A 24,509-nucleotide genomic window follows, 5' to 3' on the forward strand; every position below is an offset into this window, starting at 1 on the left:
TTTTGGGTAATTTATCCAAAGAAAATGAAAACGCTAATTCAGAAAGATATATGTACCCCTATGTTCACTGCAGCATTACTTAAAATACCCAAGATAGCAGCAATTTGTGTCCACTGATAGATGAATGGATAAAGATGTGGTGTGTGTACACACACACACACACACACACACACTACACACACAACGGACTATTATTTCTCAGCCATAAAAAACACATGATATCTGGACATTTGCTATAATATCTAAATAGTCATAGAGGGTATTATGCTAAGTGAAATAAGTTAGAGAAAGACAAGTATCGTAAGATTTCACTTATTATGTAGAATCTAAAAAACCAAAACAAATGAACAAACAAAACAAAACAGAAAGAGACTCCCAGATCCAGATAACTAACTGGTGATTGCCAGAGGGAAAGGTGATGGGAGCACGGATGAAACAGGTGAAGCGGATTAAGTACAAACTTCCAGTTATCAAATAAGTCACAAGGATGTAAGGTACAGCATAGGGGATACAGTCAATAATACTGTAACTTTGTATGATGACAGATGGTGACTTGACTCATGGTGATAATCATTTCATAATGTATAAAAATATCAAATCTCTATCTTGTACACCTGAAACTAGTACGTCAATTATAGTTCAATAATGACAACAACAACAAAAAGCCCTTGATGATGCTTAAACATCTGGGGGGAGAAGGGGAGTGGAAGCATGAAATAAAAAAATGTAATCAATTATGTAGTGTGTTAGAAGGTGATGATTGTTAGAAAAGAGGAGAGACTTGCATAAGGAAGACTGGGGAGCTTGGGCAAGGAGCATCCAATTTGAAACAGTGTGCTCAGAGCAGATATCATGAAGAAGATGACAGCTGAGTCAAGCCTTGAAAGCCGTGAGGAAGAAGGCCACATAGTTTATGGGAGAAAGGATTCCAGGGCAAGGGAGCCACCAGCATAAATAACACCCGGAAACAGGAGCAAGCATACTATCAGTAGGCCTGTAGGAAGCTCCAGGTGCAGAGAGAAAACCCAGCCAAGCATGAGGACTACTCTCACTTTAAAGTCATAATCTGCCATCTCTAATGTGCTCCGAATGATGCCAAACAATTCTTTTTTTTTCCTAGTCCATTCACTCTCCCAGCTATATCTTCTCCGTTCTTAAATATCCAACCACTTTCCCCATTTTTTTTTCTCAGCGGATGACCTTGCTTCTTAATTTCACTGAAGCGGGAAAAAAAAAGACCTGAAGTCATTAAAAGAAAAATTCTGCAAATTCTAAGCATCCCATTTATCCAGCCCCTTTACCTCCTCCTCCTCCCATGCCTGTGCTTTCTCCCTTGTGATGCAGTAACCGTGCTCCTCGCCAAGACCAAGTCCACCAACCATTTTCCCTCCTTTTTCCTGCAAATAGCCTTTCTTTCTCTACTAGATCTTCCCACTGGCCTGCACACATGTTATTTCTTCTCTTGACCCCTTTTACTTCTCTAGCTATGTCCATTTCTGCACTGCTCTTTACAGTAAGACAAAAAAGAGCTGTCAGGACTTTGGTCTCCACTTCCTCTTCTCCCATGCTTCAGCCATAATCTCTGCCTCACTATTTCAGCAAGCTTGCCCTTGCTGACGTCAACAGGTCTCCACTTCGCTAAATTCAGCAGTCAGTTTCAGGTCTTTATTTTAATTAACCTGTCACGAGACTTTGACAGTGTTGACCCCTTTCCTCTTTGGTATTCTTTCCCTACCTGGTTGCGAAGATACTTTATTATTTTGAACTCTCTCCGGCCTCACTGGTCACTCACTCTTTCTTGGCCTCCTCCACCATTGCCTCCTGTTATTTTCCAGTTCCTGGGCTTCTTGCCATTTTTCTGTACAACCACTCCCCTGATAATCTCACTTGTCTCCAGTCTAATGGCTTTAAATCCTAACCCTATGCTAATGACTCCCAAATGTCTATTTCCAGTCTAATTTTCTCCTCTGCCTCATTTATCCATTTGTTAACCAATATCCTAGTTGGATGTCTAACAGATGTCTCAAACTTCACATGTTCAAAACTGAATTCCTCTCACCAAAATCTTTCTTGCCCCTATTCTTCCCAATTTCAATAGAATGACAGCTACATCCTACCAGATTCTTGGATAAGAAATCATGAAAACATCTCTGAGTTTTCTTTCTCTCACACTTTATACTAAATCTTTAAAAATATCCACTGACTTTATCTTCAAAATGGATCCATAACCTGACCAGCTATTATCCTATCTTCCACAAGCCAGTTCCTAAATGCTATGACTTCTCACCAAAATTATAGCAATAGCCTTCCAAATCTTCCTCTCTGCTTCTATCTTTGACCACCCTATAGGAAGTTGTTTAAATGCCACATATTCTGTGAAATCCACACTGACTATATTCCTTCCTAACCCCCAGGGAACCCTCTTTCCCATTCTGTTTGCTTTTCTATAGTATTTAACATCTTTGAACATTCTACGTAACTTATCTATTATCTGTCCCCTTCGTACTAGAAATAAAAGATTTGCAAGATCCGATATTTTTTTGCTTTGTTCTCCAATATATCCCAGCATCCAAAACACTGCCTCATACATAAGTAGACACTCAAATTATACTGTTGAATTGACAGAATGAATAAAGAATACTTAGATGAATGTTTCCAAAGCTTCAGTGTGTATATTGCTATGTATTTCATTAATAATGTAGATTCCTGGGTTTTAATCCAGGTATCTTGAATCAGAAATTTTGAAGGTGAGACTCAAGAATATCCACTTTTTAAAAAAGATTTTATTTATTTATTTGACAGACAGAGATCACAAGTAGGCAGCAAGGCAGGCAGAGAGAGAGGGGGAGGCAGGCTCCCCGCTGAGCAGAGAGCCTGATGCGGGGCTTGATCCCAGGACCCTGGGATCGTGACCTGAGCCGAAGGCAGAGGTTTTAACCCACTGAGCCACCCAGGTGCCCCAAGAATATCCATTTTTAATAGGCTTTTTAGATAAATCTGATGCAGATGGTTTAAGAGCCCACTTAGAGAAACACTGTTTAAAATACTAATTGAAGTAGGACGCCTGGGTTCGACTCAAATCAGGACTCATATTAGGATCCCAGGGTCCTGGGATTGAGCCCCAGGGGCTCCCTGCTCAGCAGGGAGTCTGCTTCTCCATCTCCCTCTACCCCTCCCCCTATACCTATACCTTTCTCTCTCTCAAATAAATAAAATTTAAAAAAAAATACTAATTGAAGTAAGTGAGCAAAGGATGCTGAAAAATAATGTATTCCTTGTCCTGATAAGCTATCTCTCCTTATGGATTCCTTCCTTCTGCCAGTAAGTCTCCAGATCTCCCCTATGTCACATTTTATTTTTATTATTTTTTCATGTTATAAAATCAGTGCTTGATACAATTACCATCTCCTAATGATTCATATATCAAATGTTTCCTAATACTCCAAAGCTGTTGAATCTTTAGTGCATGTGTTTATCTTAGCTATAGATTACATACCATATAAAGTAACTATCATGCTTCTTTTAAAAAAAGATTAATAGGATAATGTAGAAATTCGTACGATTTCTTTCTTGCCCATAGTTGATTTAATTCCAGTGCTAGGAAATGCCAAGTTCTTTCCCTCCTTTAGGGTCTTTGCAGTAGCAATTCCCTCTACTTGAAATGATGTTCCTTCCAAAACTAATTCCCTTCTCAGATTTAGCTTAAGTATCACCTGAATTATCAGTAATGTCTTTTCTGATCCTCTGGTCTAAAATTACTCATCCAATCAATAACTCATACCCTCTGAACTTAATCATTTGCTGCTTGTTAACCCATTCCCTTCACTAGAAATAACTCCCATGAATGCATGTTACATAGCTCTGGGTCTCAAGTGCTTGAAGTAGCATTATCTGACCAAAAACAAATGCTCAGTACATAACTGTTAAGGTGAATAAGCAAACAAAATGTTTTCAAGATAGTATAGGCACAGAAAAAGGAGTACAGAACTAGTGAATGAGAGGAAAATCAGGCTTTAGATAGGTGAAAGAAAACATAACAAAGAGGTAAATTATAGTAACATAGACTAAATGCTGAAACTCAGATATAAACAAAGCTGTAAGGGAACAGAGGATGTAAGGGGGAAGGTTGGTTTGGATAGGACTGACATTTGAGCAAGCTATGGAAGAATGACAGCAGATTAATACTGGTTTCATGGTACAGAATATACAAAACCTTATGTTGTGAAAGGTATATTTGAAGGGATATTCAGCGTATTTGGATGTTGCATTAGTATAAGAAACTGAGCAAGGATTTAAAGCCCAAAGAGAGACAAAGCATCTTACAATGTGTGCTACTCTGAGAAAGTGGCATGCTAGGATACAAACCCAGGTCTGTTGGATTCCAGAGCATTCCCGAGCCAATGCTATTAACAATGGGGTAGGCATGCAATTAGGGACACATGATGGTGAGACCAGGAATTCAAAGTCAAAGGATAAATACAGTGTATTTAACTGAAAACTTAACTTTACTTGAAGATGAAGGGAGAAAAAAGGTAATCTAACCAGTAAATTGTTTAAAATATTTTAATTTTAGGGTGCCTGGTTGGTTCAGTGGGTTAAGCCTCTGCCTTCAGCTCAGGTCGTGATCTCAGGGTTCTGGGATAGAGCCCTGCATTGGGCTCTCTGCTTGGTGGGGAGCCAGCTTCCCCCGCTCTCTGCCTGCCTTTCTGCCTACTTGCGATCTCTGTCTGTCAAATAAATAAATAAAATCTTAAAAAAATAAAATATTTTCATTTTATTTATTTTATTATTTCATTTTTCTTTTAAAGATTTTATTTATCTATTTGACAGCATGATCACAAGTAGGCTAGGCAGAAAGGCAGGCAGAGAGAGAGGGAGAAGCAGGGTCCCCACTGAGCAGAGAGCCTGATGCAGGGCCCGATCCCAGGACCCTAATATCATGACCCAAGATGAAGGCAAAGGCTCAACCCACTGAGCTACCCAGGTGCCCCACATTTGATTTTATTTATTTATTTGACACACAGAGATCACAAGTAGGCAGAGAAGCAGGCAGAGAGAGAGGAGGAAGCAAGCTCCCTGCTAAGCAAAGAGCCTGACGCAGGGCTCGATCCCAGGACCCTGGGATCATGACCTGAGCTGAAGGCAGAGGCTTTAACCCACTGAGCCACCCAGGTGCCCCCAAATATTTTCATTTTAAAATAAAACAGCTATACTGTGGTACAGAATGCACAATATGCATGAATGTTTCTGAAAATTACAAATGGCTTCATTAAATGTTGTGCTTTTCAGAGGGCTCCTACAGCCACATTCCCATTTGTTTTTAAAAACATTCTCTTCCCCCACTGGGGACATTTTGTTGGATGGAAAAGTTTTTTCTAGACACATTTGTATTATCTTAAGACAGGTAGGAAAGGGTTTTGGAAGAACAGTAAAAGAGGATTTTCTAATTTGAGTATGTATCTATACTTGAATTCCTTACATGTTATATATATCTTGGTTGCCAGCTAAAGAAGGGTCTATATTCATGGAGATCTCGTAAGTTTGTAGTTCTAGACTAGGCTCTTGGATCAACACAATGAACTCAGCTATGGTCCTTAGCCAGGAAAAGTGTATAATAAAATGAGCAGAAAAAACTTTACTTCCAGTGGCCTTAATAACAAATAATATATACAAGAAAATAATTTCCTTTATTGTGTTAGCATAATATGAGATAAAGGTAAGAGTCCTAGATACAATAGCTTAAATCTTCATACAGCTGCTATCTAAAGAAACAGGGTGATGTCAGGGCTGTGGATTTAAGAAGCTGTTTCTGAGAATCCTTCCAAACCCATTATCTAAAGAGGAATTTATCCAAATGGAACCTACCATCATCCGTCTAAGCTATGTTTATTTCAAAATATCATGGAATGTTAGAGCCAAAAGGTATCTCAAACTTAGTGACCTGTCAGTCTCACTCATCGTACAGAAGCAGAAACTGAGGCCCCAAGAAGTTAAGAAGTCCACTGTCAATGAAAACCACCTATTACAGGCTGATCTAGAAACAAAAAAAAATGATGTTTTTACATAGTACTTAAATAATTCAAATAACAGTAATTTAAATAATTAAGTAAATAATAATGATAAAGCAAACTACCAAAACATTCCCTTCCTTAGAAGGTCCATCCTTGAGTGTCCCTTTCCTCCACAGAAAAGACCATAATCCCTTCAGCTTATCCTCTCCTTGCCTGCTTTTATAGTTTTATCACACAAATGCTTCCCTAAATAATATAACTATTTAATTTTTTTGTTGTTAAACATGACAGAGAGGAATCATCATAGTAATTCTTCAGTGATTTGTTGTTCATTTAATTCATTCGTAATCAGTTTTGCTGCAGCTTATTTATTTCCCTGTGTATAATGTTCTATTGTATGAATATAACCGTTTGCTCATTTTAATACTGATGAATATCTAAGATTATTGCCAGTATTTTACTTTTATGAGCAGTGTAGTAAATGATTTCTGGTGCACCACTTAGAGTAGAATTCATAAGAAATTTGCATGTTTAACTTTCAATGCTAGTTCCAAAGTGTTTTCTAAACAATTTGTGCAAATTTACACTCCCATGAACAGTTAAAACTTGGTGCCTTGCTCCATGTCTTTCCCAAATTTTGAGATTTTAGGGTTTTTAAAATTCAGCCAATGTGGTGAGTATGAGGTGCTATTTTTTTTTTTTAATTTTATGTTCTCTAACCACAAATGAGGTTGAGTACTTTGCATACTTTTATTAGTTATTCAGGCTTCTTCATTCGCATATGCTAATTCAAGTCTTTTGCACAATTCTATTGGATGGATATGCTTCTTACAGACATGTAGGAGTTTGTTTTGTTTTGTTTTGTTTTGGCTTGGTTTTAATTCTAGATTCTAAATCCGTGGGTGATTTATATGTATTACAAATATGGTGTTTTTTAATAACCAAAGTTCTTAATTCCAGTAAAGTCAAACTTATGCCAGCTATTCCTTCATGTCTTAAGAAACTTTTCTCTCCTCTTAATGTCAAAAAACAAACTGAGGGTTGCTGGAGGGAGGGGGGTCGGGAAAGAGTGGTGGGGTTATGGACATTGGGGAGGATATGTGCTATGGTGAGTGCTGTGAAGTGTGTAAACCTGGTGATTCACAGACCTGTACCACCGGGGCTAATAATACATTATAATGTTTATTAAAAAATTAAAAAATAAAAATAAATTAAAAAAAGAAACTTGTCTCTCTCCTGAAAGTAATAAAAATAAATCAGTTTGGCGTTTTTTTTCTAAACCTTTTTTTTTTTTTTTTAGCTAAATTATATGTGTTAGGAATTTCAATGGTAACAAGTAACACCTTTTTCAGAGGGAAATTTTCAATGTTTCAATATTATGTATGATATTGTTGAAAATAACTCTAATCATGCCTTTTTTTTTTGTTTTTACCATGAATCTTATGAACAATTTCTACATCTGTTGAGATGATCCAATGATTTTTCTCCCATAATCAGCTAATGTAGTGAATTACATTCATAGATTTCCTAATATGCAGCTGCCATTTAATTTCTGGAATAAATGCAACCTGCTCATAAAGTAGTATCCTTTTTATATATTGGTAGAATTGGTTGCAAATATTTTGTTTGAATTTTTGCATCTACGTTCATGAGTAAGGCTGGCCTATAATGTTCTTTTCTCATGCTGTTTTAGGATCGGAAACAAGATGATCTTAGCTGTATAAAACAAATTGAAGAGGATCTCCCTTTTTCCACTATCAAAACAGGAATTTTTTGGAATTTAAATTGGAACAATTTCATTCTTGAATGTGTGGAAGAACTTGCCTATGTTACACAAATCTACATATTTACCATTTATTTTGTTCTACCTTCTTGCATCTCAGACCTTCCACGTTGGAACTGAGAAAACTTTCTTTCTCCCTGAAGTACTTTCTTAAAGTACTTTCTCAAAGATTTCTTTCTGCTATTAGTATAATAGTCAGGGTTCAACCAAGAAGCAGAACCAGTAGGAGATTTGATAGGTAGACACACACACACACACACACACACACACACACACACACACGATTTACTACAAGGAGTTGGTTTACATGATTAGGGGGTTAGCTAAGCAAGTCTGAAATTCATAGGAGAGGTATCAGGAAGGAAAAATTATGAGCAGACCGAATCCACAAGAGGTGACCAAAGCGGTCATCCATGGGTAGAATTTCTTCTCTTTCCCAGTGAAACCTAAGTTCTGAGTTTAAGGCATTCCAACTGATTCAGACAGGCTTACTCACATTATCTATAGTCAAATGATTAGAAGTTTTAATTATATCTGTAAAAATACCTTCACCAAGAGAAGCATTTAAAGTAACTGGGGATATTAGCCTAACCAAGTAGACACATCAATAAAGCCAACACAAGGGGAAAACTCAGTTTTTTGGGGGGGAAATGTTTTTATATTACTCTTATAACGAGGATGTGTTTTAGTTGTCAGAAGATTCTGGATATTTTTTCTCAACACACTGAAGATACGGCAGGATCTTCTGGATTGTTGCTGTGAAGCCAACTTTCAGTATATTGCTCCTTTGAAGGTAATCTATCTTGCTCCTCTTGTTTTTCAAATTTTCCCTTATTATTTAATGCTTTAGAGCTGAATGTATGGTGTGGCTGTAGATTTCTTTTTATTTATTCAGTTTGGATATGTTGAACTTCCTAAATTTATAAAGTGGTGTATTTTATTGGTTCTGGCATTGTCCTTTACTACGTCTTCTCCATTTTCTGTCTTCTCCTTTCAGAATTGATTAGATGGCTTTGGATATTTTCAACTCTACCCTTCATGTCTATTAACCTCTCCTACATTCTTTATTTCTTCATTTCTCTGCATTATCTTCTCGCTAATTTCTTTTTCAGATATATCTTCCAGTTTTGCAAATCTCTCTTCAGTTAGATCTGATCTGCTGTTAAACCTATCAATTTCCTTTCATTTCAATTACATGCTTCCTACCAGAATTACATCTGCTACATTCTTAAAATTGGTTCCAGTTCTTGAATGTTTTTATATCCTGAACATTTTTAAAGCTTATCCTCTATTTCTCTGAACATCTTAAGCATAGCTATTTTATGTTCTATTTTTGATAATTCCAATAATTAAAGTCTTTGCAAGTCAATTTTTGTCTGCTGTTTCTTCTAATTCTCATTCATGATTGGTTTCCTTGTGTTTTTAATAATTTCTAGCACAGAAATTTTTCTTTGGAATTATAGGTGGGAGAATTCTTTGGTGCCTGAATTCCTCAAGAGAAGATGTGTGTGTGCCTCTGCCTAGGGCCTGACAGTGCTAACAATTTAGTATCACTTTAAACTTGGCTTGAGCTATGTCAGACTAAATATGAAATTATTAATTCAGACTTCAAATTCCTCTACAAGCTGGTGTGTTTACTTCTCAGCAGAACTTTTCCCTCCCTTCCACTCAGTACCAGTGCTTCAAAGGTACAATCACTAGGAAATGAGTTAAGGGAAAGAGCAACCTTACTTCTTGTTTACTTTTACACTAAATCATCCCAGAATTGTGGGAGTAGGGTCTTCTAATACACTTCTCAACTTGGGCGTTGTCTCCTGTGCCCCCACCACAAAAAAAGTTTTTTAAATACTGTATTTAAAATTGTTTCAGTATGTAAGTTAGCTCTGAATCCTTCCTGCCATATTATCAGAAATAACAGTAAGAGAAAAAAAAAAAAAAAAGAAAAAGAAATAACAGTTTATTTTAACTCTTAACTCTTAACTTAAAATATACATTTCTCTCCTGGGTCCTCTCTCAATTTTGATGCATGAGCATTGCTAAATAGAGAACCTGAGGTGCTCTTGACCTATAATGGATCATAAATTCATAATAATGAATAGTAACCATGTGTACCTAATAAATTTTTTCATATTCTTTTAGAAATAGCAATAGTATCTTTGAGGCTTCATCTGTTGATAATTTTTTACTAACTGATTCCTATTTTTGGTTTTTTTACTCTTCCCCCCTCAAGCTTTAGTAAAGTGTAACTGGTAATCAAAAAATTGCACATAAGTAATGTAGACAATGTGGCAAGTTTGGACATATGTATACATTTCTGCTATAATCACCTCAATCAAGGTAATAAATGTATCCAACACCTCCAAAAGTTTCCTGAATTCCTTTGTGTTTTTGTTTGTGCTAAGAACACATGTCAACATGAGATATACCCTCTTAACCAGTTTTAAATACACAATTATATCTATAGGCATTATGTTGTATAGTGCATCTCTGGAACTTACTCATTTTTAGAAGTTTGTGAAACTGTTAATAGGAATCTTTTAAATTCTTTCAGGGCTATCGTCAAGTGTCATTTCTTAAAGGTCATAAAATGATATCAAGCTTGAGAATATGGTCAGTTGGTACATGTAAAACTATTCAAGTTGTCTATATATAATGGATTCTAATTTAATTGACTATTTTAATATTTCACATTTAGCTTTTCTGAACGAGTTTATTTTTAAAAAATCCTGCATATATTTGTATTCTATTAATGTAATTGCTCTAAAATGAAGCAGACACTAAAATTTAGTAAGCTTCTACAAAGTGTTGTGTACTGTGCTCAGGAATACATGTATTAATTAACATAAATTCTAGCACAACCCTGTTAGGTGGTATTTCTTTTTTAAAGAAAAAGAAACAGATACTTATGAACAAACAGCTATTAAGTGATAGGGCCAAGATCTAACCCAATTCTATCTGATTCATAAAAAATACAAATGTTTTGTAAGTATATAAATTACTTGGGGTGCCTGGATGGCTCAGTGGGTTAAGCCTTTGCCTTCAGCTCAGGTCATGATCTCAGGGTCCTGGGATTGAGCCCCACATCGGGCTCTCTGCTCAGCAGGGAGCCTGCTTCCCCCTCTCTCTCTGCCTGCCTCTCTGCCTACTTGTGATTGCTCTCTCTGTGTTAAATAAATAAATAAAATCTTTTAAAAAAATTACTGTGTCTGAACTACATCTAATGAAAAGACTTTAGTTACATTCTCATAGTGAAAGATTAAGTAGTAAGTTGGATATTCTATCCACCCATTCAATTCTTGACCCCGATATATTCTGACCTTCATGACTCGTTTTTTTGTTTTTGTTTTTTTTAAAGGTACTTTTCTTCTTGGGTACCTGGGTGGCTCAGTTGGTTAAGAGACTGCCTTCAGCTCAGATCATGATCCTGGAGTCCGGGATTGAGTCCCACATCGGGCTCCCTGCTCAGCAGGGAGTCTGCTTCTCTCTCTGACCCTCTCCCCGTCATGCTCACTCTCTCTCTCAAGTAAATAAATAAAATCTTTTTAAAAAAAAAAGTTATTTCTTTTTTTTTTTTTTTTAAACAAGATTTTATTTATTTGACAGAGAAAGAGAAAGCACAAGCAACCAGAGCAGCAGGCAGAGGGAGAGGGAGAAGTAGGCTCTCTGCTGAGCAGGGAGCATGATGCAGGGCTCGATCCCAGGACCCTGGGATCATGACCTGAGCTGAAGGCAGCTGCTTCAGCAACTGAGGCACCCAGGTACCCCACAATTCGGTTTTGATAATGGGCAGTAGTACTATCCCTCTCTGAGAGACAAAAATACAAAAAGGGTACTGTTATTTAACTCAACAAGCATGCACTAGGAGACTAGTACAGGGCTACACTTGCTATATATATACTTCAGCATTTATAAAGACCATCCCATGATCCTCACACAACCTTGGGAAACAATTCAGTATAATACTGGAGCCCTCTAGAGACAGAGCACCTAAAGTAACCCATCCATTTTTAGAAATTCACAAAACATCTTGGGCCCTGAAAGCTATCAGGCCTTATTCTGCTTCTTCTAGGTATTGTACAAATCTAAGCCTTTCTTTGAGGTAAACCTTCACATATTAGAAGGCAGTTATAGCCCCCTCCAGAGTATTTTCTAATTATTTTTCAAAACTTCCTCAGAATATAGATAATAGTATTGGTTTTGTCACTATCAAATTAAATGACTTGTTTAGTTTAAAGCTGATCTCAAGTTACATGGTATCTTTTCTCCAAACAGTCCAAAGGATTCTATTAGATTTTCAGCTTCAGGGCATTACTGAATTTTTATTCATGTTTGTACCCTGGCCCTGAGTGGTTTATGACCCACTGTAGGTCTCATTAACTGCTGAATTCACATGAGTAACTATACATTTAAATTATCATGTGGTATAAGAAACTAAAGTGTTTAGAACTTAATTTAAATTACATAAACAGAAACTAAGATAAGCCTGAATTAAGAGACTTGCTACGATCACACACTGGAATGAAAGAACTAGTCCTTATAAACATTCTGAATTCCGATGTTAAGCTACCTGCATTTCAAAATGGCATTTACATTTTCTGAGCCAAAAATAAAGATACATAGTAGGACTATGAATTTTTTCTGAATTTTAAATTTATAATTATGACATCTGTTTTTATAAACTGGATTACATTAGTACTGTCCTAGGACTGTCCTACAAGAAATATGGTTTGTTTAGCCACTACCAATCTATCAGAGCAAACTCCTAGATGCCTTACATGAAACTAGTCATGTTGGTTTCATAACCGTATGGATGAATACCCTTCCTCAGACCATCAGGTCAGCACTTTCAATGATGAATTTTTTAATAACAAAGTTACTTTTCTACCATTTTCTGGAGTGCTATGCCATCGATAACTACAGAGTTACAAAAGAAAGAAAAATTTCCTGTAATTCCAGAATAGACATTACTCAGGGTTTTGACATACTTTTGGTAAAAGTGATAAAAATGTGTTACGCATTTCTGTAATCTGTTACAGAAGGCAATGTGGAGGTCCACTCTTACCTGCTTGAAAAGTTGGAGGTTAACTGCAGTCTCCAAGAACTGTTTCATCAGACTTGAGCGGTGCTTTACAAAACTCTCCTCACAGAATGTGATGGGCTCACCCTAGAGAGAAATTAAGATTTTAGGGTGTCAATAGAAAGGCAGTCAGAGAGAAACAGTCTCTCAAAAAGGGCACATGGAGGGTCGCAGGGGAGTGTAAGTCACAGAATCAGCTTCAAGGTGCTGGAAGTCTAAAGGGAGTCAAACAGACTCTTAGACATAATAACTGGATTTCAGCATTGGAGAAAAATATTCCTCTACTGACAAGCTTCTACTAGAGCTTCCTAATCACTTCCTCAAAGCAAGAATGAATCTCCTAAAAACAAAGGTTTAATATTACTAGATTGAATTAGGAGCATTAAAAAGAGTATACATAGCTGAAAAAAGTCAACAACTGTAGTTTTATCCTAATTAGAAAACATTCTTGCTATAAAAATTGCTGCATGTTTTTTGCCATTTATATATATGATCATTAATTTCTTTTTAAATTAATTAAAAGTTCTTACAATAACATTCTCTTCATCACTTCGCATACAATTCTGATTGGCTACTTTCTAGATTAAGTCCCACTTTGTATCTGCTTTAATTTATCCTATTTTTAAAGTAACCATAACTTTGCAAGTGTCTTCTGGTAGCTTATGCTCCATTAGCTTGCTCCTCCACCAAACTATCAAAAACTTAAATTCTGAACACATATTCCACTCATTCCATTTATTCCCATACAGGATGTCAGAAAATTGTCCCTCACTTGCTGATCTCTACCACCTGCTACTTCCCTCAGTAGCCTGAATGGTCCTCTTGCCCATTCAATACTTGTGAAGATAAGTGATCCAAGTGAATGTGAGATAATATGATTCAAATGCAACTGAGATAAGTGACAATGACTCACTGATGATAACGAATCCTGTAGCCATCTCTATGTTGGCAGTAACAAGGAAAAAACCTCATCTTCTAAGAGAACTTTGAAAAAACATTAATTATAATTTAATTTTAAGCACAACTCAATGCTTTGATTACAGGTATCTGTAAATAAAATTCTGAAAATTGGCTCCCGCATGAATGAAATGAGACTAACAATTTAACAGCAATTCACCTGTCACCACTGCTGATGGCAGCTAATGATACTATGAGTCTGCACTGTTCAAAACGGTAGCTTTAGTCACATGCAGCAATTTAAATTTAAATTTATTAAGATGAAACAAGATGGGACCAGGGAGGGAGACAAATCATAAGAGACTTAATCCTAGGAAACAAACTGAGGGTTGCTGAGGGGTGGGAAGGGAGGGATAGGGTAGCTGGGTTATGGGCACTGAGGAGGGTATGTGCTACGGTGAGTGCTGTGAATTGTGTAAGACCGATGATTCACAGAACTGTACCCCTGAAGCAAATAATATATTAATAAATATTAATTAAATATTTTATTTTATTTTATTAATAAATATTAAGAATTTAAATAAAACTAAAATTTCAGTTCCTCAATGCACTAGCCACATCGGAAATGTTCAATTGCCACAAGTGGTCCATGGCTACTATTAGATATCACAAATACAGAACATTTCATTTATCACAAAAAGTGTTCTTGAACAGCACTGCTACAGAAGAAAATAAGATTCAAATTATTAGAGAAGACAACCATATCAGCCACCAGCCAAGACTTCATAATAAAACTGCATTATTTTGATACTGATTACTGCCATTCTTAACTGCCATAAGATGATTTTAAATTATATATTTTAAAAATTAAACTCATTTACATAAATATATTTTGTATAATCAAAAATCACCATATTTGCCACTATTATAGAATTTACAACTTAGACTCTATGTTGGGGGGCAGCTACAACAAACAGGCAATCCTATTTAAGAGAAAGGTCTACTGTTTTTGCATCCCAAGTATTAGCAACATATCTAGTTACACTGGGAGCCCAAAAATGTTTCATAAGTCAATAAACAAAGTAGCAAGTGAGCTAAGATTTGCTCCATACCACTTATTGTCTTTTCCAAAAGTAAATACAAATTTTAAAGATAAATACAATCATTGTTTTCAATGGCAGTTCTAACTATGCCACAATTATTACACAGTGATCAGTACAATTGATAATTTCAGTTTTTATTAGACACATTTTTCTCTAACATGTGAGTTGTATTTTATTAGCATCTATGATTTTTCCAAAAGTTATCATTAATAGTGGAATACTTAATACTTTCTATGTTACGATCAAGCATTTCTTTTGACTGGAAGGTGTGGAAGACAAGGGGATGAAGAATCTCCAGGTGAGGGAAAAGGATGAGAGGAAAATCTACCTATGTCTTCTTAAGAGCTGGGCTAACTCAGTTTTTATTTTTAGCCAATGTGACTTATAGCTGGCCGAACTCTGTCCTCATTAACCTTCTAGTAAATGCTTTCAATCTTTCAAGAAATAGTAAAGAGAAAGTTCAGATATGCTGTCCATCCAGTTTTGATAACACCAATCATAGTAAAAGCTTTGAACTTAACCCTCAAATGACTAACACAGCCTGTTTACTTAGAGTCTCTGGTAATAACAAAAAAGACAAACCTGACACATATTGGAATTTTCTCTCAGGGGAAAGAAAAATAAGTCCTGATTAACAACGCTCTAAATTTTTGTTTGAATACACAGGAGACTCAGTCATTGTCATGCTGGGGTGTGTATGATATCAAACAAATTATAAATGACTTCCCAGTGTAAGTTCTTTTAAATCTGAGTTAAGTTGAAAGGCACGATAAGAAACTCTGCTTAGGATCTTCTGATTTACTTATGATCTGGTTAAAAATCAAGCTTAGGATGGAGTGATTTTCAAAAACTTTTCTTGCTCCAAGTAGAGTGACTGTATGTCCAGTGTTGCCCAGTTAATTCCCAGCTGACTTAAGTATGAAAGATTTCATGAAGCCTCTGTGGCTTCACAGAGGAAACGAAACCTGAGCTGGTTTTGAAAACTAATGGAAGCCTTCTGAAACGAAGATGGAAAACACAGTCTTGAGAGAGGCAGGTACAGACAGAAAGTGGGTAGTGCGTTTGGGATGGGTATGCACTAGAGAAAGCGCCAAAGATAATAAAAGACTGGTTAAGGCCTAGTGGATAATGGTTATGAATTACAGAAAGTACCAGAGAGAAGTAAAACGTAGGTCAAGCATACTGGAAAAGGCCTAAGTTATATTCTAAAGTTCTTTTCTTTTTTTTTTTTTTTTTAAACCTATGGGAGGTATTAGTTTTTATTTATTTATTTGAGAGAGCGATCAAGCAAGAGAGAAATTGAGAGAACGAGTGTGGGGAGGGGCAGGTGGAGAAGCAGACTCCCTGCAGAACAGCGAGCCCAACATGCGACTGAGTCCCAGGACCCTGGGATCATGAGCTGACCCTGAGGCCGACGCTTAACCAGCTGAGCTGCCCAGGTGCCCTAAAGTTATTTCTTAAAGACATCAAGAAGCTCACAGAATATCTACGCAATGAAGTGACAAGATTGTATGTCTTAAAAGGAAAGTTAAGTGGCACCTGGGTGGCTCAGTCCATTAAGTGTCTGCCTTTGGTTCAGGTTATGATCTCATGGGTCCTGGGAATCCCACCCTGTGTGAGGCTCCCTGTTCCCTCACCCTCTGCCCTCCCCCATTCGTGTTTTCTCTCTCTCTCTCTCAAATAAATAAAATCTTTAAAAGGAAAGTTAACAGGCAAGAGGAAATACTGGCAATAGGCAGACCAAGTAATAGTGAAATACAAATCTGGCAAGAAAAGATGAACCAGGAGGTAGAAAGAGAAAGTGATGACTACCATTAGTCAACACTGATAGAGTACTTATTACTATCACTAATAATAATAATAGCTAATATCTACATAATGCTTACTATGGGCCAGGTACTGTTCTAAGCAACTTATATGTATTAATTCACATAAACCTCAAACTTTGTTGTCTTACTTTATACATGAATAAACTAAAATATGAGAAAGGATTAAGTAACTTGCTCGAGATTACAGAGCATGTAAGTTGTAGAAGCCTGATTTAGACTCAGTCTAGCTCTCAAATTATCCCATTTCTGAGTATTCAGTACTACATGAAATGTTTATTTATTCCATATCATGTAATGTGTAAAGTACAATTTTACTGCAAAATCAATAGGTTTATCAACTGATGTACAGCAGTGGTGCTCAAAGGATGGTCCAGGGACTGAGACCTTTTCACAGGGTCTGCAACATCCAAACTATTTTTATAACAGTGCTAAAACATTATTTGCCCTTTTCACTTTTATTTTCTCATGAGATCCAATGGAACCTACACGACTGGCGATATTGCCACAGACAGAAAGCAGAATCAAATATGAGAACGCAGCCCTCTTCTTTTAAGCTACATACTTTTGAAAAAATATAAAACAAATCCATTCTTCTATTATTTTTTGTTTAGAAATAGTTATTTCTCAAAAAATGTTTCATGTTCATCTGTAGTCATTTTATATTAATTTTAAATAATAAGTATTTAAAATATTTCCAGTTTTGATTTCTAATATGATCAATAGTGAAAGATAGAGCCCACATAAACAAAAGTTCTTTAAAACCCTTAATGATTTTTACAAATATAAAGACATCTAGAGGCGAAAAGTTTAAGAACCACTGATATGCAGAAACAAGACAAGCAGAAGTCAAAGAGGACTTCTGGATTTCAAGCTTGAAGATCAAAAGATGGATGATACCATTTATTAAAGACCAGAAGTACAGAAACAAACCAGATTTAAGAAGAAGTGGATAAAATAAATTTTGGGATATGTCTTTGGTCGGATTCTAAACTGAGCCTGAGACAAGGATTCTTGTTTAATTGATTTGTTGGTGGAAAATGCTCAGGAAATAAGCAAAAAAGGGCAGAAGAAAAAACCCAAGCAACGATGTGATTTCAGCCGGCAATCACCTCAGTTTAAACCTATGAAAAAGCATCAAATGTACTGGCAGAGTTATTCCCATCTTGAAGCAAGGAGGCCAGTTTCTTACACCTTTTATCAGTCATTCACTAAGCATGGTCTTCCTTGGTGGGAGGAGTGTGGAGATTAGAGGTGCCTGGGGAGGCCCTTCCTACTTAGCCAAGGACAGTTTTTCTCTGAAAAGGATGCCAGCCAGTACAGGGGATCTGGACAGGACACCAGCAATGTCCATCCTGGCATGGTTAAGGCAAGGAAGATGCTTGAAGGCATGTGGACAAGAGTAGAAACCTAAGTTTGGAAAACTTGTTCTTTAACATATATTTAGGAATTATCTGCACAGAACCAAGCATGAAGGTTAAACTGATCATTTCTTAGGGAAAAAGACTGATGCAACTGAGAAATATGCATCTGTAATCCAATTTATTTTCTAAAAGTTATAATGTTTATTGACAGAAAAAGCAAGTAAAGAAGAATACAGCTCTGTGGAAACACAGAATAATCATGTAGAAATATTAAAATGTGGACAAGAAAAACTCTTCACGGTAAAAAACAAAAAACTGAATTCAAATGAAATAAGTTTAAAAGAAGTCTGATGTGATGGTTAAGCTACTGAATCTTTTGCTCCATGGAAGAGTGATGAGGCAACAGAAAGGAACTAAAGCTAAAATCGTTTCCATAGACTGTCACACACAAAAGAGAGTGAAAGGATGTAAGAAAAAATACAATCTGTACTAGGGTAGGAATGAAGTTCTTATTTCAGAGAAGAGAACCAGACTTTCCAGAAATGAACTGCCACATTACCAGCCCGTAAAGGATTACACCAATCAACAAATATATACTAAGAATGAATCAACAACCTATTGGGCATTCTATGATGAGGCTTTCTAGGTAGTCTGTTATTAATAATAATAAAAATACCAAACGTTCATACTTGATTTACCTGTTAAAACATACAAATCAGAGCAGATTCAAATTCAAGATTATCTACAGAATAACAAATGTCACGCTCAGTCCCTTGTATAATGACTAATAAAAGGTATCATTAGAGCCAGTGCACTAGAAAACTACATGTTATTTGTATCTGATGGTATTTATTTATTTATTTATTTAATTTTTAAATTTTTTTATAAACATATAATGTATTATTAGCCCCAGGGGTACAGGTCTGTGAATCGCCAGGTTTACACACTTCACAGCACTCACCATAGCACATACCCTCCCCAATGTCCATAACCCCAACCTGATGGTATTTAAATAAGACTCTTCAAGTAGTTGTGGCAGGAGAATGAATTAGAAATGCCCTCCAGCGGCATAAATCTGGCCCTTATGGAATACATCATTTACCTCACAAAGTCTTAGATTCCATCTTTAACATAAATAAGTAAATTCTCCCTCCTCTGAAAATCCAGAGTGTACCTTTCTTTTAGCATTTATTTTCTAAGTTGTATTAAAAGTTATTTTTATAGATCTCACCTGTGCATTTTTGAGGTCTGGGACTATATCCTTATATATCTCTGCACTTTTTATTGTAATACTTAACATGGTATTTGTATTCTGAGTGTTCAGTAAATATCCACTGGTTAATAATTTGAATTATTTTTACAGGATAATTAAGACACAAGAAAGATATGGAGGAGATAGTGTTGTTTTTCCTACCCTACTATTATGTTCAGTTTCAAAGTGATTATCATCAAATCAGTATTTTTGTTTAGTGTGTTTTTAAGGATGGATATCTTTCAAGTTCTATATTGGCTTCTGGAGTCGGAAACTTTGCAAGAACAAGAAAATACTAAAACATGGACTAGATCTTGCCATTTTGCGACGACGTGGATGGAACTAGAGGATATTATGATTAGCGAATTAAGTCAATCGGAGAAAGAGAACTATCATATGATCTCCCTGATATGAGGAAGTGGAGATGCAATGTGGGGGGGTTGGGAGGTAGAAAAAGAATAAATGAAACAAGATGGGATCTGGAGGGAGACAAACCATAAGAGACTCTTAATCTCACAAAACAAACTGAAGGTTGCTGGGGGAAGGGGGATAGGGAGACGGTGGTGGGGTTATAGACATTGGGGAGGGTATGTGCTATGGTGTACCCCTGGGGCTAATAATACATTATATGTTTATAAAAAATAAAAAAAAATCATATAAAAAAAAAAACCTGAGGGGGGAGGCGGGTATGGAGAGAGTGGTTGGGTTATAGACATTGGAGAGGGTATGTGCTATGGTGAGTGCAGTGAAGTGTATAAGCCTGATGATTCACAGACCTGTACCCCTGGGGCAAATAATACATTACATATTAATAAAAAATTAAAATAAAAAAAAATGGATTAAATCTTAATGCTTTAAGGATATATATGACTTAGTAAGGATTCATATTGAAAAAAATTAAGGTTTCATGAAGAATGATGCTGCATAAAAATGTGAAATATAATAAACAAAGTATCAACATAATACTTATTCAGTTCCCTAATACACTTGGGCTTACTATGTAATGTCACTGTTATGTAACAAATATAAACAAGCAAAAATGTCTGCATAACGATGGTATTTTAAAATTTTTAAATCTCTTAAATACTCAGTTATCAGTTCTCTCAAGGGAATGGTTCTCACAGAAAAAAATATTAAAATATTTTTCAGATTATATAGCATTCTTCTTCCAAGTATCCCAGTGCTATTATTATGTAAGGTACCACAAGTCTACACTCAGGGTTTATTAACCATGAAAACAACACTTTTTCTACTGCTGAAAATTATTGAGGAAAAAAAGGCTTATATTTAAATCATAAACTTTAATCATTATTTACAGCAAAATCTTCTCTCTGTATATATTACTAAATGAGTTTGTCCTAAAGTTATTAGATCTGTCTTGAATAAAAATAGCTATCAATGTTCCATTTGCCTGTGATTCAGCAAGTTAAGACAGGGAAAGAAATTGATTTTTCTAAATTAGACACAGTTGTTTCTAGAACTCTAAACTTGAACACTTAAAAAGATTAATAGAGCAATGTATTAGTTTTATACATACTATGAAAAATATGTATTTTTCTTTTCCACAATTTAAAGAAAAACACTCTCTATTCTCATGAAACACTTACTATTAGAGTCCCTAGTTCTATCTATCCCATAGTGGTGGTGCTGAATTTTTACATTTTTGCTAAAGCAGTTAAGCAAGATTCCTTCTCTGTTAAAAAAGAAAAAAAAAAAAAAAGGCAGAAAGAAAGTGCCATAAAAGCAACCGTATTTTATGAGACTCCAAATACACAACAAATATGTTCTTGGTTCAACCATTTCTAAAGCCAAAAGGTCTATAGGCAAGCTTGGGTAATGAGATGAATGGGCGCCTAAAATGTTTTAGTAACCATAAAACCAAGAGGGGTGAGCAAATGTACATTTCAACTTGGATTTTTAATTCTCTAACAAGTTGACAGTTACAAATCTGTTAAATGGAAACCTGAAGGCAAAGATTTAGTGAATGTCCACTTAAATTATGGATACCAATCCTGTGCTTAAATTGTTTGAGTTTAATCACAAAATATAACATTATTTACTGATAATGTTTGACGAAATATATTCCAAAAGGACAACTCTTCCAAACTGCCAAATAGAGGCCTAGTTTACCAACCAATCTTTATTTTAAAAAGAATTCACCTTTTATCCATCAGCAAGGCTCAGAGCTGCCCAGAAAAGCTTGAGTGATTGAAACAAATGACAGCACCCCAAGTATTCAAAGGACTAGATCTAAGTGTTACGTCTCTGCTCTTAGGATAACCAAGAATATGCCTTTGAACATATTAAGCAGTATTTTAACTCAGGCAAACATTTCGTTAGCATTAGCTGTTGGTCAAAAATTGACTTTTTTATTTTTAATAGCTTGTGACACAAATGATACACAGAGGTACAACTGATGACCCTTTACTAGTTATTTAATACAGTCACTTACAAGTATTCTCATGTTTATAACAGTGTTTTTCTTTTGGGAAATCAGAGGAGGGTACTTTAGTTTTGTTAGAGGAATTTTCCTCCCCAAACTTAGTACTTCTAAAATGTCATTTTTAATAATAGCAAATACATAAAGCATTGATAATATGCCAAACACTGTTCTAAGTAACTTACATTTATGAACATATTTTATTCTCTAAATAACCCAACAAGAATTACTACCTTTTTTAAAGAACACAAGAGGAAACTAAAGCACTATGACATTCATTTGCCCAAACTCAACTAGTGAGTCGCAGCAGGAGGATCTGCACCCAGGCAGCCTGGTTCTAGAGCTTGTGTTCTTACCACGTTTCTTCAATCCATGTAGCACATTACTTTGAACTCACATTTTTGAATTCTTAAAAAGTAACTAACTTGCTGCTGGCTAAAATCCCCCAAAATCAAAATATCCACTGTTTTATTTAAATCACTTTCCAACAACTTTGAGGACTTGTATATTTCTCTCTGTAAGTAAGAGTAGGCACCATTTACTTGTCAATAGTGCTCGTGTGTCATTCAGAAGGTAAAAGTGAGGAAATCTGAGAAGAGCAACAACATATTCAGAGTTGTCACTCAGACATTCTAAGTTTATTTGTAACATAAGTTCCTCTTTGGCAGCATTTAGCATAGGTATTTAGTATTTGCATTTGAAAACGGACATTCGAATCATCCTGAGGGCTTTCCCTCACAGCCCACATCCCACTGGCTCCCCACCAACACCACTGAAGACTGAGGGAGGAGGAAGGTGCAGATTGAGCAGTGGCAGTTACCACAGGTCAACAAAACCACAAATGGAAATATGCAGTATGAATAACAAATTATTTCCCCAATTTATATCTATCTATCTATCTATCTATATCTCCACACACACACACACACACGCAGTGGGATGTCACTACCATATGCTCCTTTTGAGAAAAGTCCTACGACTGCATCATTTGTTCAGTCTCTCCATAGTGTGTCCTGAATGCCTTCCATGCATCTTCATTTAGAAGAAATGCTAGTTCAGGACATTGACCTCAAGGAGAGTATGATACAGTAATGCAGGCCAGAGCGAGCAGAAATGTGCCACACTGGAACAAGAGGGGGACTGCAGAAGAAGAGATTCATGTGCGGGCCCCACTATTTGGTAGCCCAAGAACCTCAGAGAGGTTATTTAAACTCTGTGAACATCATGTTCCTCATCTTTAACATGAAAAGGGTAAATAGTCTATCTAAAGTGTCTATTAATGCCTGATACCCAGAGGGTACATGAAGGTCAACTATTGTTTTAATAGCAACTAATTATGAATTTCAGTAAAAATAATAAAAGAACCATAATAAAAACCATACAAAAAAGGGAGAAGAAATGTGTTAAAGAAAGTAAGTATAATCAATTCATAGGGAAAAAAAGGGTCAGTATAAACTACAGCTTTTAAGGATCAGGAAGGAACTAGATGGCCATTAAAAGCAAGAAAGATAAAAGCACTACCAGGAAGAAAGAGCATTAACTGTAGTAATTTGGAATGTTTGGAAGCCTGAGACGCTTGGGACATTTTGGAGCCTCAAGCAGAATTCTCTGAATTGAGGTCAAAAATCAGGAAAAAAAGTAAAGACAGACTGCTTGCCCATTGTGAGGGTCTTGAAGGACAGTTCTATGACTAATCTACAGGCCTAATTTTGGCAATATAAGAGAAATAACATAATAAGAATAGTTTGCTTTTATATACATATATAAATATATATATGTATATAAAAGATATATTAAAATATCATATATATATATACATATATATATATATATATATATATAAACAATCATGAAATTTGGAAAGCAATACCCAGTTAAAAAAGTCATATTCATGGGGTGCCTGGGTGGCTCAGTGGGTTAAGCCTTAGCCTTTGGCTCAGGTCATGATCTCGGGGTCCTGGGATCGAGCCCCACATTGGGCTCCCTGCTCAGTAGAGGCCTGCTTCCCCTCTCTCTCTGCTTACCTCTCTGCCCACTTGTGATTTCTCTCTCTGTCAAATAAATAAATAAAATCGTTTTTTTTTTTTAAAAAAAAGTCATAGTCATTTAAAGCTATTTAGTGATTTTTTTTTTCCAGTTGTACTCTAATAGTTAGAGGACACCACTGAGATATTTTTATAAAAAGAGACAAAACCATGAAATAATTTTAACTTGTAAACATGGCTCTTTTTTAATATTAATCAGAAAATATATTAAAGACATATACCTACTATATAAATGTCCAAAAGAGTTCACAAAATAAGTGTACTTTTAATAAATTAAAATATAGAGTAATTTGCAAAGATAATGCTTAAATGACAACAAAATATACTTTATACACAACAAAGATAAATTTTCCGAAAAAACTATTTCTTTTGAAAATAGAAAGTATCGAAATTTAGTATACTTTAATAAAATTTAGTATACTTTAAAAATTAAGCTTTCATTCAAGATTCAGAAGAAATATAATAACATACAGAATAAGAATACTGTCCCTCAACTTACAGAAAGAATTAGCAGTAAAAAATAAAACACGAAACATAAAAAGGAAAAAGGTACATAAGTTATTAAAGAAGTTTATAATAAGATGTGATCAATAAACAGGAAAGATATTCTCTAATGAAATTATGTATTTTCCTGCTGAAATTGGGAATCTGGCTTTGAAAAAAAAATCAAAGTCATTGAAATCTTAAACCCCTATCTGCTCAACTGGTAAT

General features: G+C 35.7%; 1 protein-coding gene across 1 annotated transcript in view; it reads right to left on the bottom strand.

Annotated features, from left to right (window-relative positions):
* Nucleotides 1-24,509, bottom strand: part of LOC111151059 (DENN domain containing 1B) — a 285,630-nt gene that overhangs the window by 55,452 nt on the left and 205,669 nt on the right. The window contains exon 15 of the mRNA XM_022508793.1: nucleotides 12,857-12,958. Coding sequence (XP_022364501.1) covers nucleotides 12,857-12,958 — 102 coding nt within the window. The remainder of the gene's footprint in view (nucleotides 1-12,856; nucleotides 12,959-24,509) is intronic.

This window comes from Enhydra lutris, unplaced genomic scaffold, assembly GCF_002288905.1.
Source record: "Enhydra lutris kenyoni isolate GAN:26980312 unplaced genomic scaffold, ASM228890v2 scaffoldscaffold25, whole genome shotgun sequence".
Lineage (NCBI taxonomy): Eukaryota > Metazoa > Chordata > Mammalia > Carnivora > Mustelidae > Enhydra > Enhydra lutris.